The sequence below is a fragment of the Euprymna scolopes genome, chromosome 3 (genome assembly GCF_053919585.1).
Source record: "Euprymna scolopes isolate OS-2025 chromosome 3, ASM5391958v1, whole genome shotgun sequence".
Taxonomy (NCBI): Eukaryota; Metazoa; Mollusca; class Cephalopoda; order Sepiida; family Sepiolidae; genus Euprymna; species Euprymna scolopes.
The window spans coordinates 89402299-89421754 of NC_136484.1; the positions used below are offsets into that span (position 1 = coordinate 89402299).

The 19456-nt window shown below is 35.1% G+C and overlaps 1 protein-coding gene across 2 annotated transcripts in view; it reads right to left on the minus strand.

Moving 5' to 3' along the window:
• Nucleotides 1–8662: 8662 nt before the first annotated feature.
• The window catches only part of LOC145257268 (phospholipid-transporting ATPase ABCA1-like), a 379489-nt gene continuing 368695 nt past the window's right edge, over nucleotides 8663–19456 (minus strand). The window contains exon 48 of one of the 2 annotated variants that reach the window (XM_080115647.1): nucleotides 8663–13973. In XM_080115647.1, the coding sequence (XP_079971773.1) occupies nucleotides 13735–13973 (239 nt within the window). In that variant the 3' untranslated portion in view covers nucleotides 8663–13734. The remainder of the gene's footprint in view (nucleotides 13974–19456) is intronic. The other variant, XM_080115648.1, reaches the window with a different exon arrangement.

A 19456-nucleotide genomic window follows, 5' to 3' on the forward strand; every position in this document is an offset into this window, starting at 1 on the left:
GCAGGCGCACTTACAAATGATGAACCATTGAAAGCGATTTAGGAAATACGTTTAATTACTTTAAACTCCGTTTGAACTCCGTTTGAACTATCTACTCTACTATATTAATAAAATGAAATCGATTTTTCTCTTGTATCTATAGTTTCAATAGGAACATAAACTTACACTTTGTACACAAATCTTTCATATTCACAACAAAAAGCGTGTTTCACGAAATAATGCATAGTTTTCATCCATGTTCAAAGCATTATTTTTATTATGAACAAACTGTTCCTTTCAAATACGTAATCCAACAAAGAAGAAAGCAATCAGTTTCATTTTCTCTATCCATTAGGTCTTCTCTAGTCAAATTATCATTCTTGATAATTATATTATTTCATTTTTTGACTCAAATTAATTCCAATATACAACACTAAATATAAAACAAATAATAATTGCTCCCTCACATTCATTCACATTCTAACTTGCGTCCTGAATGTATTCGAAGAATGTATTTGAAGGATAAGAGAATATCGAAATGCTTGTATTTCATGCCTGGCGTCTATTTAATAATTTTAATTATTCTTCTGAATGTCTGAATACATTACAGAACACCAGATCATCTCCAAACTGGTGTCTTCACCTGAATCATCAGATGATCGTAAGTAAAGTCTCTTTACAAATGTCCTCCGTTATTGGATTTCATTATGTGATTATTGGTTTCATTTTCATATATATGAAACAGTGACAGACATCTTACGCTTTCCATTAAAACTAGATAATATTTACGACCACAGTGTTCCTGTCTGGGGGTACAACACCCGGTGGTGCCCCAATGATCATGTCAGGGGGTACCACATCCGGTGGTACCCCAGTGTCCGTGTCAGGGGGTACCACATCAAGTGGTACCCTAATGTCCATATCAGTGATGGAGGTACCACACCCTGTGGTACCATATTACACAGAGAAACTGATTCGTCCGCAGTGTTTGTCTATGAAATAGGGGTACCACACCCGGTAGTACCCCAGTACCAGCAGCTGCGGACTCGCTCTCAGAGTCCATTCCAACCAGCGGCACCCCCGAGTGGCTGTCACCGCAGAGAGAAATGGTCACGCTGAGCAACCCCTAGGAGGATGAACCATTGTCGCAAGAGGTGCTGGAGGATTATCTGAACCCATGGGCTTTTGCAAGGAAAAGTCTGTTTGGGATAACGCAAGAGACAGTAAAGGCATGGTGGGATCCTTCTACCGCTCCAGAAGATATCTCACTACTGATGCAATTCTCTATCTATATAAAAGCCAAGTACGTCCAAGGATGGAATACTGTTGCCATATCTGGGCAGGAGCTGCTAAAAACAGCCTATCCTGCTTGACAGAGTACAAAATAGACTTCGTTGCTTAGTGGGGGATGCCCTTTTCTCTACCCTGCAACCTCTCTCCCACAGATGAGACGTTGCAAGCCTATCCTTGTTTTATCGTTATTTCCATGGCAGGTGCTCGTCTGAACTTCAATCTCTGGTCCCCCCTCGCCAATCTTTCACAAAAAACACCCGTCTAGCTGAATCCACTGTGAAAAATTTCCCCCACTCTATATCTGTGCCTAAATCAAAACGCGGATTCCATGAACAGAGCTTCTTTCTTAGAACTGCACGCCTGTGGAACTCTGTTCCGTCTGCCTGCTTCCCACCGGACTACAACTTGGATGTCTTCAAGTTCAACGTTAACAAATTCCTAATGAACCGCCCCCTTAAGTAAACACTTCATCAAATCTCCACACTAACGTAATGTACTTGCAATAACCCTTATCCCTGAGTGGCTTCCGGGCCTTGATAAGTTGTGATCACTGTGTAAAAAAAAAAAAAGGCAACCACGCCAGAAGAAGAAAGAGCAGCCTGAGCAAAATATTCCAAAGAAACCCCAGTAGGGGAATGGCGAGTTCCAACACCAGTAGGCAATGCAAAATCCCTCGTCACAAGGAAAGATTTGGGGGAAAAAAGCCAACGTCAGTAAAGTCGGCGAATAACAGCCCCAGAAAACAAGAGCAGCCCTTGAAGAAGGCCCAATTGATGGAACTGGTGGCTATAAGAAAGGAACAACCAGAGAATAGCCCCCTGAAGAAGGTGGAGTGGCTAGCATTAAAGCAGGGACAGACTGCCGCTTCAGCAAAAAAAAAGCTTTATAGAGCTTTAACACTAACGTTCCCCCTGGACGTGGGAGGACTGGCTTGAGATTGTCAGCCTGCATCTGAGCTGTTGACTGGCAGTATCGGCCAGTCCTTTGGCGTCCTTACCACCGATCATTTAGACCTGTTATAGGCAAATATTACTAGTTAGGGACACAATGAACTTGAACCTAGCTTGTTCGAATGCGAGGGGCATGAGATCCCGAAGCAAGGCTGCTCACGTGCTGAAGGATCTCGTGGCCCTTGAGGTAGATATAGCTGCAATACAGGAGACCCACTTTGTTGGGTCCGAGGATTGTGATGTGCTGGTGAACAACTTTGATGTTTATTCAGCATATGGCAATCCCAATAGCCATGGGGTTTCTGTGCTAGTAAGTTGCACCCTATCTGCAACAGTTACTGTAGTCCGCACGGGCGCTCATGGAAGGCTGGTCGTGGTCGATGTTGCTGTTAAAAGCGGTAAGTTCCAGATTTTGGCTGTTTACATGCCCAATATCGCTGTGGAGAGGGTTTCCTTTTTTCAGCATGTGGAAGTGTTTCTATCAGCGGGTCTGGAGTGGGTAGTTTTATTGGGGGACTGGAATGCCATCCTGGACCCCAAGATAGATAAGGTGGGGGGAGGTAGAGGGTCGGGGAGGTGTGAAAGCAGTTTGTCTGATCTGATGGCCTCGTGCAACCTTGTTGATAGGTTCCATCTGGATCACCTGAGGAGGGAGATATGGGCATAGCAACCAAATAGGGCCTCCCATTCAAGTACCATAAACTAGTAATGACCCGTTTGAGAGTAGGTAATAGGCCTAGGTTGGCTGGGTAGTGGAAGTTGAATGCCTCCTTGTTGGAGACGGCTGACACAAGTACGCAGAAAGGTTGGTGTCCCTGAGTCGGACACTGCTTGAGGAATTACACTGGGTACCAGCTATGGAGCAAGCTTTTCCACAGCTCATATCCACCCCTGCCACTGAAGGTCACAGAAGACTGGTGGGGGAATCGCGGTTCCTCTCCAAATGCCGAGCTGCCCTTAGGGCATTGCTGAGGTCCAGTGACCTTGCATGACCTAGGAGCAGGCTATATTGGAATTTAGTGGTGGGGATCACAAAAGATCTGTTGGTTGAGCGGCTATACATGTCGAGGGAGGATGTCCTCTCCCAGTGGAATTGGGCACCAGCCAGAAGCTTTTTAAATAATTCTGAATTTTCATTGACATGGAGGCTTGTCTGGAATGCGCTACCACTTTTTGGCGTGCTTGCCAGGGACTGCAGTAGGGATGAATATGTTCCCCTTATGCCCCTGCTGCGAGGAGGATGAAGATAAAACAAGGGATCACACCTTTTTTCTTTGCAGCTGAGTTCGGAGGCTCTGGGAGTACATCGGAGAGGTAATGGCTCACATCGACCCCAAGTGGTTGGCGCCACTTGATTTGGCACACGTCGTCGACAATATGGATCTGCCATTTACTGGGGAGAAACGGTTGGTGTTTCTCACGATCCTAGCAGTAGCTAAGCTAGTGACGTAGGTTACACGTCTTAACATTGTTTATGGGGTTGAATCTGTTTCTGATTAGGATCTGGTCACTTACTTTAAGCTAATGCTTAAAGTAAAGATCAGATGCGATTGGAAAAGATTACATCACATACACTTTGATAGGAAATAGGTGCACAACACTAGCTTGTACATCCGACGAGGCGCTAGGTTTGAGTTTGTTTTCCCATCCTAGTGATGTTGGTCAGGCGGTGCTAAGGTTCTATGGAACCTAGCCCGAGCAAAGTTTTCTTAGAGTAGGTTAGTTAGGTCTGTAACTACTTCGAGTGGAAAATACTTTATTAGGTGCTAGACTAGGGCAAGTATGAAAGTTGATCCTGTCCCAGATTTTATTTTTTTTATCAGCACTAGTAGAGCTTCCAAAGATGCTCAGTACACTCTTTGTTTTATCCCCAGTCTGTTGCCCCTATACGTACATTTATCTTGGAAGACGCCGCCTATCCCCTATGTTGCCCACCCCCATCTAATTTGTTTTCGAAACATCGCCCCTAGGTCCCCCACTCCCCACTAGGGAACGACCTGCTTGCTAAACCTTCGAGACTGGAAGACAGTGGGCGTTCCATATTTAGAATTAGGTTGGGTGGACCCCTTACTAACTCGCCCCCATAGGCATTTTGTTTAGTTGTTCTTTTTATCTTTCTTTTTGGGTGTATTTTAGCTTGCCCCCCTCCTCATCATCTCATCCCTCATTTATTTTCTTTTTTAAAACCTTTTGTTTGTATATATATATATATATATATATATATATATATATATTGTTAACTTGTAAATAATTGTTTTTTCCAGATTCTGTAAATAAAGCCGACACATACGCTGGGGAGATTTTAAGTAGATAAACTCCATGGTAAGAATGTGGTATTATGGTGATAGCGTCTTAGCGTAGGGATAGGTGTATCAGAATTTGGGGGGGAATTTTTAACACCCCTAACAGAAAACTGCAAATAAAATATAAAAAACTCGTAATTTCTCTTTTTAAAGTGGGTTGTTTATTTTCTCTATGGAATACACTTCCAAAATAAACTATTAAAGTTGTTTAAAAAAACAATAGAAATATTATTTTTTATTTTTTAAAAAACATTGTTTACAAAGTGCCGGTGTGCGTTCAACCAGCCATTATTTTTACGTATGAAATCAATTGAATTTTACGAGTGAAAATTTTTTCAATTTTTAAACTTTAAAAATCTATGAAAATTTTTCTATTGGTTCAATTTTTACGATATTTTCAGGGTCAATGTGAAATTTTATGCTCTTTCCAATAAACTGAATATAATATTTTAGACAAACGTTTGTTTCAATTCACCCCCCCCATTTTGAAATGTCTATTAAAATTTAAATAATTAATTTACTCACCAAAGTTTTATATATCACAAATTGAAGATAAAAGATCAATAAATAAAATATTCTAATTCAAAACAAAAAAGAAGTGATTTTTGGAAATTTACCTGTAAAGTCCGAAGTTTAAAACCTTTTTTTTTTAAACAACGTTGATTTTTTTTTTAATGAAAGCTCATATGCTTATATTGTCAAGTAAATACTGGACGCTGACGATAATTTCATTCAATGTTTTCTATTTTTGGATATTTAAAAAAAAATTCACTCGATAAAGTAGAAATAAAATATAATAATCAAAAACTCCTGTATTTCATCAAGAGAATTAAAAAAAGAAATCGGTCGACTGGGTTTTTCGTTTAACAGCAAAAACTTATAAGTGAATGTGTGCTTTTTTCACCTACGGAGGCCCAAAAATACTAATTTTGGTTAACAGCACCCAATAAAAAGAGATATTAATTATGGCGTTTATAAGTCACCGTAAGATAATTGCAAAAGAAAAAAAATCAGTGAATGATATTTTTTACAGACTGAGGCCGTACATATAAAGACAAACAAAAACAAATAAAATCATTTTTCTTTTGAATCAAAACCTGATTTGCATGAGTGTTACTAAAATTTAGTTTTCATTTCTTAATATCAATAGTGAAATGTCAGTGTCTAGTAGGCATTCAAGTTCTCTAGAACTTGAATGCCATCTAGACACTGCCCTCTAGTGCCTAAGATGTATTAGTAAAGGAGTTTGTTAGGACCTAAGGATACTTTTCCCCATAAGTAACCCTTACTAAATATTCCAAATCACATAATATTCGCGACCCAAATAAGATCTGTTCGGTATGGCTAATACACAGTGACTTATACAAGGAATGGTGCATTTTCTACAAATAATGTTGCTTATAGTAACAGCGTTAAGCTGGATACTCCACCAGACTAGATGAATTCTTGTCCTGGGATCCATTAAGACCAAGAGACTACAAGGAAGATTTATTAAAATATATTTAACTGGCCAGTTGGGAAGAGGAAATATTAATATATTTTTTTTATTTTATTTTCACCCCAAACAAAGCACATTGACACTTTGTTGTAGGGGGCTACTATCAGGGACATAAGCATCAGGGGTACTGTGTAGGGAGTTGGGCAGCAAGATGTCAGTTCACGTTACACTTGAACTTCTGCATGTCAGTACAGTTGAGGAAGCAGGGACCCGGAAAGGAATTCCAAAGTCTAGCTGTTCTGGGGAAGAAACTACTGGAATAGAAGGCTCTCTTACATCTAGGCATCTCTACTGTGAAGGGGTGGGATTTAGCTGCTTTTCGGGTTTGTCGGGGGGGTATTTACGTCGAGGGGGAATAAGTGCTTGCAGTTCGTCAGAGCATTCACCGTTAAAGTACTTGTAGAATAGGCAGAGGGATGCAACATTTCGTCGATGGACAGAGGCTGAAGTTTAGATGACAGTTCAGGACCTATCAGATTGGCAACTCTCTTTTGAACTTTGTCTAGGAGTGAGAGACTTGTAGCAGACGCACCAGCCCAAATATGACAACAATACTCCATACATGGGCGAATGGGGGCCTTATAAAGGTATAGGATACTTTCGGGCATTAGTAGTTTTCTAGCACGGTAGAGAGAACCTACCTTTTTCGCAGCGGTTCTGGCAATACTCTCAATGTAATTGTTCCAACTCATGCTTCCCGTGAACGTTAGGCCGAGGAGTTTAAAAGATGTACTTTCAAATAAAGAGTCAGTGGCCATTGCTATTGGTGGTAGAGAAGGTTTCTTGTATTTATTGAAGGAAACAAGTTTAGTCTTGGAAGCATTGAATGTGACCATCCATTTTTGTCCCCATTCCACTACAGACCGGAGATCATCCTCTAGTGTTTCTGCCATTTCTTTAGATATGTGTTCATTTATTTTCCTGTCGTGTCTATTATAGAGCGTGGTGTGATCAGCATATATACCCATCTCACAGACAATTTTGTCAGGGAGGTCATTTATGAATATTAGGATTAACAGAGGTCCAAGGATAGACCCCTGAGGCACTCCCGCATTTATATCATATTGTTTAGATGTACGACCGTCAAGGACAACGTGGATTTTTCTCTCTTAGTATAATCGAATATCTATTTATTCTATATAGAGATCAAATGTTAGACCCTAGGAAAAGCCCCCCTCCCTCCTGATTTCTGAGAACTTTGAAGTAAAATGAAACAAACTGAAATGGGATTTGGTAACTATTGCAAACATGTGAGCCATATTTTTATATTTCAAGTTTCACATCTGATTTCATTAACTTTAATTATTCTTTCTGTCAACCGAAAATCTTATATTTACTTTTTAAAAAACATTCCATCACTATTTCATCTTTTCTACAATTGATCAAAAACGAAAACAAGATTTATATAAAATTTTAAAAAACTTACATTCAGCTAGAATCATTGCAGTCACCACAATACCACATTTACTCTGGGGTGGGACTATCCTACTTCAAATATCTCCAAAATAATACACTTGTTTTCTTTTTTATGAGCTCGAGATATTCCTACGTTTTTAGAGCCTTCTAATTAACAGCTGTCTATGATATAATCAATCCGACTGCTGTTTTCTTGTTGTCAAACTGATGTATGGTTCTATTCAGTTCTAGGAATTCAATCCTCAAAGATGTTACCTTCTCTTTGAGAAAAGCTGATTTATTGCTAATCGTCGACGTAACTGTGGAGGTATTTTTTTTTATAGACCTTAATAGCTTGGCCTAAAAAACCACACCTTATCTTGTACCTTGGCCTGGAGATAAACAACATGCAGAATTTGATTTGAATTTTAAAATATCAGTTTTTACTTTCAAAAACAGGATTTTTTTTTTGGAGTATCGTAGAATTGTTCAACATTTTTGTATTGCCCCTAATCCTACTCAAAATCAAATTAGCATACATCGAGTCGTTCTTCAACATTTTTTTTTTTTTTACTTTTTTTTCACCCTAAACAAGGCATTTTGCCACTTGGAAGTAAGAGGTTACTATTTCGAATCGTGTCTGACAGAGGATTGTGGAGAGTTGAGAAGCAAGGTGGCTGTTCACATTACATTTAAATTTCTAAATGTTAGTACAATGGGAGAAGAGGAAATGTGAAGAGAATTCCAAAGTCTAGCAGTCCAAGAGAAGAAACCATTACAGTAGAACATTCTTTCCGGCATCCAGGGACCACAACAGTGAAGGAGTGGGATTTTGCTACTTGTTGGGTTAGTCGTATGTACGTTGAGGGGACACAAGCGCTATATGAGTTAATCAGAGCACATTCCATTAACATACTTGTAAAACACGCATAGGGATACAACATTGCAGCGATGGACAGAAGTTGGAGCTTGGCCGATAATGCAGGATCTATTAGATTCGAAACTATTTTTTGGGCCCTGTTTAAGAGGGAAAGGCTCCAAATGTGGCAACAATACTCCATGAATAGGCGAATTGTAGCTTTGTAAAAATATAGAATACGGTCAGATGTGAGTAGTTTTATAGTACAATAAAAACACAAACGAAACCTGTAATTGCAAAAAAAAAAAAAAAAAAAAAAAAATTAAAAACAAAAAGCGTTTTTATGATTAAAGCCTTTTTTTTAAATTATCTAACAAACACAGTCTTAGATTGGACAATTTCCTTTATTGTCTGATGTAAAAATAGAAAAGAGAAATTTAAAAAATGCTGCATTTATTTTTTAAATGTAGTAAAAATAAAAGAAAAACATTATTCTCATTTTTTAACTATCTAAATTTAAGATTCGTAAAAAAAAACATAATATGAATATTTTCATTGTTAGTTCTGAAACACTCGTGAAAACCTTCCCTCTTGCAATAGCAGTTGATTACAATAAACTATTATTAATGAAGATATATCCACATACATAAATGTATGTGTGTATGTTTATACATCTGTTTGTGGGAAGAAGGTAAACTAAAAAAAAAATCATTTATACCATCATTATAAGGTTTAGAACACAGCTACAAAGGGTCACAGTGGGTGATGTGGGCTATATTTAGCTTAACTTAGTTTTATGCAAAGTAGGTAAAGGGATTCCGTTCGGGGAACCCTTCATGAAAATTTGAATATTTTCAATTTTGATAAATGAATACCACCTAAATTTCTTTGAAGCATTTTAAAGGATTAATGGGAGGGGAATGTAATATGATCACAGCCTACGATTTGAAAATTCTATTTCTTTTTGATTTGCATAAAATTCGATCCACAGTCATTCAACATCGATTAAGCAACATGCACGGAATTTCGATTAAGACCCTTTTAAATTTTGAATATATTTCTAGAAGAAAAGTGGATTTAGATAAAAATTTAATTAAGGATTCTAGACATACGTTTTAGTAGCATATATATATATTGAATTTAATAGTAAAAATACTGCTGTTCTATTTGGTGAATTAATTATATTATTAACTAGCAGGATACCCGTCCTGGGTTGGTTATCCTGATAGTTAATTAAAAATTAAAAAAAAAAAACAGAAATATATTTGCATAAAAAATAAAAAAGAAAGTATCAGCTTTTTATAGGATTTCTATAAACCGATAAAAGGACAAACATTTTTATAAACTATAAACTGATACAAAAATGTATCATGTAAATTATTTTTGTGAATGTATCAATAAAAAAACTGGATATAAATGCATGTAGTATAAAAACTGGTTTAAATAAAGTAATAACATTGAAAGACAAAGTCAGCCTGAAAAATATATTAATTGAGATTTCTTTTTCTCTCTTTAAAATACTACTTTATATTTTGTTAAAGGCAGTCTTGCTATTACAATGAAAATTATTGATATGAAACTAGACATAAAATAGGACTAAATCGAATAAAATTAATTATTTATTAAAATTGATTTTAAATCTAATTACTATTTCACTTACATGAAGATAAAAAACAACTCAGTCGGGTTGTAAATGAGGCATTTTTGATCCAAAAAAAAAAAAAAAAACAGGGAGCAAAAGATACAAAATGTATTTTCTTTATTTAAAAGGATGGAATATTTAATAACAGAAACGGCCATGAACTTCAAATGCTCTGGCGTCTTGCAATGGCTTCTTATTCTGTTTAATATTAAATACATAATGAATAACTAATTCCACCAGTGGCTTTTCTACCTTTTAGGAAATGTGTCAAAGAAACAAAATTGGGAGGAATGTAGATGAGAGTTAAGGGGACAAGACTGATAGAAGTGTAGTGGGGGGGGGAGGTTAAGGCAACGCGATTGGGAGGATAGTAAGGGAGTTGAGATTGATAGGAGCATAGAGGCATTTAAGGAGATGAGATTGGGAGGACATTAAGGGAAACTAAAGGAGACAGCTGGGAAGAGTGTTAGGGAAGGAATTAAAGGGGTAAGATTGGGAGAAGTGTAGAAAAAGGGAGTTAAGTGGGCGAGATTGCTAGAAGAGTAGTGGGAGCTGAGAGAACAAGCTTGGAATGGCTGGAGGAGGAGGTTAAGGGGACGAAACTGAGTATAGTGTAAGAGGATTTAAAAAGACAAGATTTAGATAAATGTAGTATGCATGAAAGCATATGATAAATGTTTAAACATCGATATACACCGGTTAAATAAATTATGTTTGAAATCTAATAGTGTTAATATGCTATCAAATCAAATAATTTCTCCATGGTTAAAAATCATACAAACTTGTGGTTGGAAGGTTTGAGGCTTCTTTTGAATAAAGCTTTGTGAATTTGGCTTTTACTAGTTTGTTTGATTTAATAATTTATACAAAAAGGCCAATCAAAAAGATGACATTTTTATTTCTTACAATTTTCTTTTATTGGTTTTTTCTTTTTTATATTTGACATCGATTTTGTCCAAAATCAATAGATAAATTACTCCTTTATAACTTAGTTTCTTCCTAAAAGATTGGGAAATGATCACTACCTACTCCGCTACCTTAAAGAGTATGCAATATTCAGCTAGTAGTATCGCCATTGCATTCTATTCCATGCTTAAAACATTATTCCATTGATATTATTTTAGTTTAAGGTGATTTTAAGTCCCTTCTGTGGGTAGGAAGAGTTGTTTCTATTCAACACCACATTTAGAGAAGATAATGGCAAACTTCTATTGTTATAGTTAAATCTTATTCACATGAGTTTATGGCATTACCTACCTTTCTAAATATGCAGACACCAGAGGGCGCTCAGAGGTAATTATCTCCCTTTTCACCATGCTAGTGAGTGTTAAATTAGGGAGTATAAAAGCCAAAACACAAAACGATTCTCTATTTTCTTTTCGGACTCACTTGGCACATGTGCACCTAATGCATACACAGAATTTAAGGTATGTGAGACACATTCTCTCAATGTCTGCACACACACACACACACACACACACACACACACACACACACACACACACACTCTTTTCAGACTTTCTTATGCTCATCTTATGAATACAATCCAACTGGGAGCAAACCTTTCTGGATTTACATTAAATAAATGATATTTCAAACACATTGCCTTTGATTTGCTTCTTATTTCATGCATCTGTTTATTCAATAATATATCTATGAAGTGGGGCCGTCCAGCATCCACAAAACGCCACAATTTAATGAACTCATTTAGGAGATAAAAAAAGTAATCCATATTTTAATAGAGCACCAAATTCATATTAAAACTAAATGCAGACATGTTATGATTTTAATATTTTTTTTTTTGGGGGGGGGATATGACTAAATACAATTTTTAGGAATTGTTTACTAAATATGACTAAAATATTTCAATTCTTAATTAGATGTGAAGTCACAGCCAATGATGAGATCAGAACATCTAATTAAAAACGCTTGGCTTTCAAAATTTTAACGATCTTACAAGAAGAAAATTTTCACTCATCTTCCCACATGTTTGCTTTTTAAGATATATATTTATGTTTTTGTTGTTACTATTATAATTATTATTATTATTATTATTATTATTATCATCATCATCATACTGAAGTAAATATTTTCATAAACGAATAAAATGAGAAACAAATAATTTTATGTGTGATTGTTAACATTATTCAATTTGGTAATATTTTCATTGCATCTCAAATGTCTTTATTTTTTACATAATAATAACAACAACAGGATGAATAAATAAAAACTGGAGAGAAATTTACAACATAAATATTCTACTGTTTGTCAGTAGCGAATCTGTTTTCTATTTTCTTATATCTTGTTCATTATTTGGTTATATTGAAGTGGTTAGCTTCCAAAATGACTACCGAATTTTATCGACTAATTTTGTCTGATTGTCTATATGATTTTTGCATATTTTTTTTTAAATATTTTATTTTGCAAATATTAAACTGTTGCCACCTGAACGTAGGGTAAGTAGTTGGATGAGAGGAAGGTATGTTTTTCCTTGTAAGAAACAAATAAAATCAAATAGTATTTATTCAATAAGAAATTGAAATATATTACAATTCATAATAATGGCGTATTCAATATAGAATATTGTTGAAGAGAAATCTCTGAAAGTTATGATTGGAATTTTAAAATCAAAAAGCAAATTAATATTTGTGAAATGTAAAAATAAGATAAATCTGCAAAAATCAAATAATTTAATATGGTAGATCACTTTGATCGCTCACTACTTGGAAAAGCAAACAATACTATTTGATAGAATTTGGTAGCTATTTTCAATATAATCCATTATTTTCAGGTATATATATATATACCCACACACACACACACAGTGCTTTAAAACTAATATACGTAAAAAACCTAAAGGCCCCTTTCGCCAACAAACTCATCAAGAGTTAATCGTTGGTATATCAAGGGATGCAAAAAAAAAAAAATGAATTAAATTGTCACGCAAGAGCAAATACTTGGGGATATCCATTTTCGCTCCTCCTTTGCCTTGGAACCTGCCATTGACCAACATCTAATTGAAAATCAAGTTTGTGCTAATGCCTATAAAATGGACTGTTTAAGAATATTGCATCGGGCTGACTCTCAAAATTTTTTAAAGATTTTGGAGTCAATCTCAATTTTTCCATGCAAGCCTTCTCTTTATCGACAAAAAAAATTTGTTAAATTTGTTAAAGACTTGCTCAGAGATATATTTTAATCGTTCTCATACCCCCTCCATCTCAATTGTACATATATTTTATATGATTGTGTGTGTGTGTATATATATATATATATATATATATATATATATATATATATATATATATTACATGAATTTGCATTCACCTTTTCTTGTTGTTCTTTTTTTTTTACTCGTATATCCCGAAAAATTCATTTTTTTGCATCTCTTGATTTATGAACGATTAATTTCTGATGAGTTTGTTGGTGAAAGGAGACCCTAGGGTTGTTCATATATTATTTTCAAAGCACTGTATAGTTTTTGTACCATTAAAAAGTTATATATATATATATATATATATATATATATATATATATATATATATATATATATATTGGTGGGTTCATGTCAACATTTTGCATTGTAGAATTTTCTTTAGCACCATCACAATGTAGAAAATATCAGAAATATTTTTAACTTGATATAAACACAGATGCATTACATAAGTCATTGATTTTGTAGGAATGTTCATAATTTGATAACTTTTTCTAAATTTACAGCCAGTAGATTGTTCAACTTTTACATTTTATTTTTAGTTTTATGAAAGCATTTGACTGTCACAGATTGAACGATAGTGAGAGGGGGGGATGTCACATCAGACATCGATAACCCTAAACTGATCGAAGTTGACAGTCCTCTCTTCATTTCTATTGCCCACACCTCTTCCTCGAGGCGGATCATTAGAGCGATAAGTGCTCAGATGTGGATGTTGCTTTCTTGGTTTCTTCTCGGGAACCAATCCTACTGTGCTTCCAGTTCTGCTCACATTATCTTCAAAACTGGTGTCAAGAGTTCTACGGGACAATGATGGTGAGTCTCCATTTACTCCAAGTCCTAAAAAATAAAAGATGAGAGAAGATTAACCAAAACATCAAGATAATTGCTTAACATAACTTTTTTTTATGAATTAAATTTTAATATTTAACATGTTGAAACAGATAAAGTTTGAAGTAATAATCAATTCTAAGTGACAGTCTTCTGGAAGTGTTATTCAGTTCCTTTGCACCAAAGATATGACACAAAGGTAGGGGAGAGTTAAGCCGGCGCCCCTGTAGGGGGAGCACTCTGGTCTACTAAAAATTGCCTTGGCAGCTGTATCAGTACTCTCTGATAGGGGCGTGTTGGGCAGTAAGCAATAAACTTACTCTACCTGAAAGATAACCACCTGGGAGATTTGTTTCACTTAAAAAATGATCAACTAGAATGTTTCCAGTTATATGATGAGATTTCTATATCATCAACTTCATCAGTAGCAGCATCACCATCATCTCTGTAGAATGCAATTTATTATACAGGGTGTCCGTAAAGTTACTATACAGTCTTACAAGTTACTATACAGACACCCTACTGCTACACAAAAATATTAATACAAATATAATACAATAAAACAATAAGACTGTATAGTAACTTTACGGACACCCTGTATATTATCTAACATCTCTCGTATCTCATTACTTTGTTTAACTAACTGATAGATCTGTGAGGAACACACCTTATCACATCATATGGTGGTTTGCATATTTATCTTCACACTTTCACTATACCTTCTAGACATACTTTGCTCACACCAACTATTTGTGTGTCTTAAAAATCCAAACAATTTCTATTAAACTCGCGAAACTATGGGCTAGAGTTCTGTTATGGGGTAAGCTGATATACCTATTTCAGGAATAGTGGACTCATCCAGAGACAATAAATATAGTTACATCTAACACATTGTGAGTAGTGATTCATGTCAGTTATGCACCTTCATAACCATAGCAAATAGTTCTTTCACAAACTTTTGTTTGTACTCTTTTTGTTAATTATACTACTAGGTTTATGTTATCAGCCTGCAAGGTCACAACACTGGGAATGAGGGATTTCAAATTTACACCATTACAGAAAGTTCCATCTTTACTAAAATATTGCTTATTCTAACATTAACTTCAATTCTGCACTCTGCTCCCATTATGCTATTTAGAAAGATTTTTTTCCCATTGTTTTGTCTGTTTAAGGATAATTCTCATTGGAAGTAAACCCTGACCAAATATTCAAAAACATGGTATACTGTCTCCTCATGCCATCCAGCATGCTCCTAAGATTGTGAATCAGGACTTCTAACACCAAATAAGAAGTCTTGGACAATGTGGAATTAGATAGAAAAATTTATTAAAAATAACTGAATATGCTGGCAGGCCGACACACAAGATAAAAAAGGGCCCTCAAGCCATTTACGCACCAGAAGAAGTAAACAATGCTGTAAACTTTCTCTTCTCTGAAAGTTGCACTATAGCCATAAAAGAGGCCAACCAAGGTCAGCCATCAAGACTTGATAAAAAAAAAAGGATCTAGCCTCTTATCACCACCAACTTTAGCAACCCCAAAAAACAAAATATTAGGTTAAAAGCCCAACCAGTCAATTGAAAAAAAAAAAGGTCCTATTGTTTTGCAACCACTATTCAAAGTTAGAAAAGTTGAGCAAAACTTTAAACACGATCCTTACTGAGTAAATTAGAAAAAGTAACCTCCCTGAATACATTACTGGCAAAAGATATGAGTTGATAATGTTTTTGTTTTTTTGTTTTTTCAAATTTTTTTTTTCTTCTAGCAGGGAATAAGGCATCCGGTAGGATGCCAAACATCATCCCCTATCTTATACATTTCAACCGAGAGATCTAAAATTTTAACCGTCTCTTTAAGTGTAATTGTTCTATCTCTCTTGCATTTAGTTCACCGGGTATATTTGCAGTTTTTGTAAATAGTTTTGCCAAATATATATATATATATATATGTATATATATATATACTAGTAGTTCAGCCCGACTTTGCTCGTACCTTATGTATTGTTCATATGTATATATATATATATTAAAAAGTTTGACTCATATCCAGGTAGCCTACATCTAAAATTTCAAGTGTTTATACCCAAAATTGGCTAAATAGCTTGCTAGAGACCGCAAACGTGAACTCTTTGGAACTTTGACTCCTTGGCAGCCAAATTTTTTGCTAAAAAAACGATTAAGAAGTTGCCTTATGTTTGAATACACTTTATGTAAATTTCAAATGTTTAGACCAAACATTGGCTGAGTAATTTGGTAGAAACCGCAGAGGTAAAATTTTTTAAAAACTTTGACCCCAATTTTGATTCTTAACATTTATTGTTTTGGGCTCAAATCAAATTAAAATGTTTGCTCCATGTCCAAGTAAACTACATCTAAAATTCAAGTGTTTAAACCCAAAATTGGTGGAGGAGTTTGGTAGAATTTTCAAAGGCCAAATCGTTCAACTTTAACCCCTTGACAGTCAAATTTCTGGCCGAAAACCGATTAACAAAATTTTCCCAAATCTCAACACCCCTTAAGTCAAATCTCGAGTTTGTAGACTGAAAATTGACAGAGTAGTTTGGTAGGAAAATGTGCACAGACAGACAGACAATTTCACTTTTATATATATACTAGCAAAAGTACCCGTCGTTGACTGGGTTCAAAAACAGCCTACAGAAAATAGACTGATTTATGAAAGTATGATAGGTTATGAAAAGGAAGGATTGTAAAGAGATAGCTTCGAATTTGGGGATATCAAAACCAAAGCAAAATATGATGAAAGTAAAAATAAAATAGATAAACCCCATAATTTATTATACCATCCTGTTCACACTGAAACACTTATCACAATATTCTGTGGATCTATATTAAAAAACCTTGTTAAACTTTGTGACATATTTCCATTCTATGGAGGTCAAGCGTGAACGAACACCCTATAATTTTATTATACCATATTTCTTCAAACTGAAACATAATTATCAAAGTATACTTACGCAGATAGATATGAAAAGTCTTTATTAAAGTTTGTGCCTATTCCAATTTTATGGAGGCTAGGCGCGAATGCAACCCCCACAATTTTATTATACCATCCCTATTTAAGTTAAAACATACTTATCAAAGTATTCTTATGTACATCTATATCAAAAACATTTGTAAACGTTTTTTTTAAAGTTTTTAATTTTTTATTTCCATACTTTCTGGACCAGGCGCGTACGCAGACCTTACAATTTTAATGAATCACCATTCTGCCAGATCAAGCATACCCATTCCTGTGTCTCGACACATCTTCTTTAATAAAGACTTTTCATATCTATCTGCGTAAGTATACTTTGATAATGGGGTGTTCGTTCGCACCTGACCTCCATAGAATGGAAATATGTCACAAAGTTTAACAAGGTTTTTTAATATAGATCCACAGAATATTGTGATAAGTGTTTCAGTGTGAACAGGTATGGTATAATAAATTATGGGGTTTATCTATTTTATTTTTACTTTCATCATATTTTGCTTTGGTTTTGATACCCCCAAATTCAACCCAAATTTACAACTCTTCCTTTTCATAACCTATCATACTTTCATAAATCAGAGTCCATTTTCTGTAGGCTGTTTTTGAACCCAGTCAACAACGGGTACTTTTGCTAGTGTATATATATATATATATATATATATATATATATATATATATATATATATATATATATATATGTATAGAGAGAGAGAGAGAGAGAGAGAAGGGAGGGTAGTTTTTGACATTCTTCTTCATGAATCTGGTTACTCCTATAATTACTAGAATGATGGAGATCTTCCTGAAATTCCAGTATCTTTTCATATCATACATAAGACCTTGGTATTTTGTTATCTTTTCTCTCTCAGCTCTATTTAACCCAGCATTCTACTAAGTTAGTTGTTTTCTCCTTTTCCTATATCACTATGGCAAGTTCCATTTTCAATGTATGTAGCTACAAGAATTGCATAGTCACAGAATGACTTATTTCCAACTACTCTTTTTGGTACATGTTCCCATTTGATATTCAACTTTTTACCGATGGTCCAGTAAAAATATTTACACACTATATTGTGTTGCATTATATAGTAGCCATTTCAATCATACCTTACAACTCTATTTCTGTGTGTTAAAACCTGCACTGATGATCTCAGATTTTATCTGGTAAATGCAATTTAAAGTGAGAATTTGTATGTTTATATTGAACGTTGCCTATCCAAGATCGATGCCATGTTGTCATGTATAGAACAATTTGGTCACTTATCTATATCAGGGGTTATTAATTTTAGACAACCAGATTTCATCTCATGAAATGCTCTTTTAGTGTAACCTTTGAAGCAAGTTTACAAACAACGATCAAGATGAAATATTTTGAAAGCTAAGCAATTCTATAATTACTACTTAGATTGTAAGTGAATAAATGAATGAACAGGAATTTGAAACTGTTCTTAGTGACATGCAATATGGTTTCCATTCTGCTAGGTCTACAGCAGATGTGCTAATGGTTATATCTAATAGGATTAGTGAATCTCTCAACAAAGGCTTCCTTTCTATGGCAATTGCTCTTGACATATCAAAGGCCTTCAATAAGGTATGACATAAGGGCCTACTTCACACGATTTCCAGCTATGGTATAACTGGAAATGTTTTCTCAATTTCTCCCATTCTTTTTTCAAAGTTCTTAGTGCTCCTATTAGTGTTATCTTGACTTTCTTCATCTTCCATATCCTTTTCAACTCTCTGGTCAGTTCCATGTATTTGCTTAGCTTCACTGTCTCCTTGATATTCACCCTGTGGTCTGTTGGAATAGCGGAATCTATGATTTGGCAAGATTTTTCTTTTTGCTAACTATCATGACATCTGGACTTCTTGCTTGAATGGGTGTATCTGTTTGCACATTCATGTACCATAAGATTTTGTGATTTACATTTTCAAGTACTTGTGTCTCGTCGATCTCTGCTTTGATATAGTTGGTTTTAATCATGTTATTCTGTGCGGCTGTTATTAAAGATTCAGATTTTCTGTTTAGGTGTTCTTTTTGTAGCCATGTCCAAGCATTTCTGTGAATCTTTTGTCATTCTTATAATTCATTCACGTACTATTATTATTGTGTATTCACTAAAAGTTCACATACAGGTTATCATCAGAGATTCCTCACTAATAATAACCGATGGTGTTCCATGGAGTCTGGGTGACAAATCTCCTCAGATGTCGAGTACTCTCCACCTCTTTCAAAAACCTTTGCAAATGACTTTGCGTTTTCTCAACAGCCACTTGCCGTTGATTTCTCGTTGGTAGGAACCTTTGATTATCACTGGAATTTGGGTGGCAATAAGCTTCCCCAAAGTCCCCATCCTCTTTGCACTCTCAGTGGAGGTCGGGTTAGTGCTCTCTTTTCCCAGTCTTTCCATCCTCCTTGAACCTTCACATCTATTTGTGTGATATTAGCTGAGACTGATGCATTGTTTTTTAATTTATATATTTTTCATATTTATTTATTTATTTAT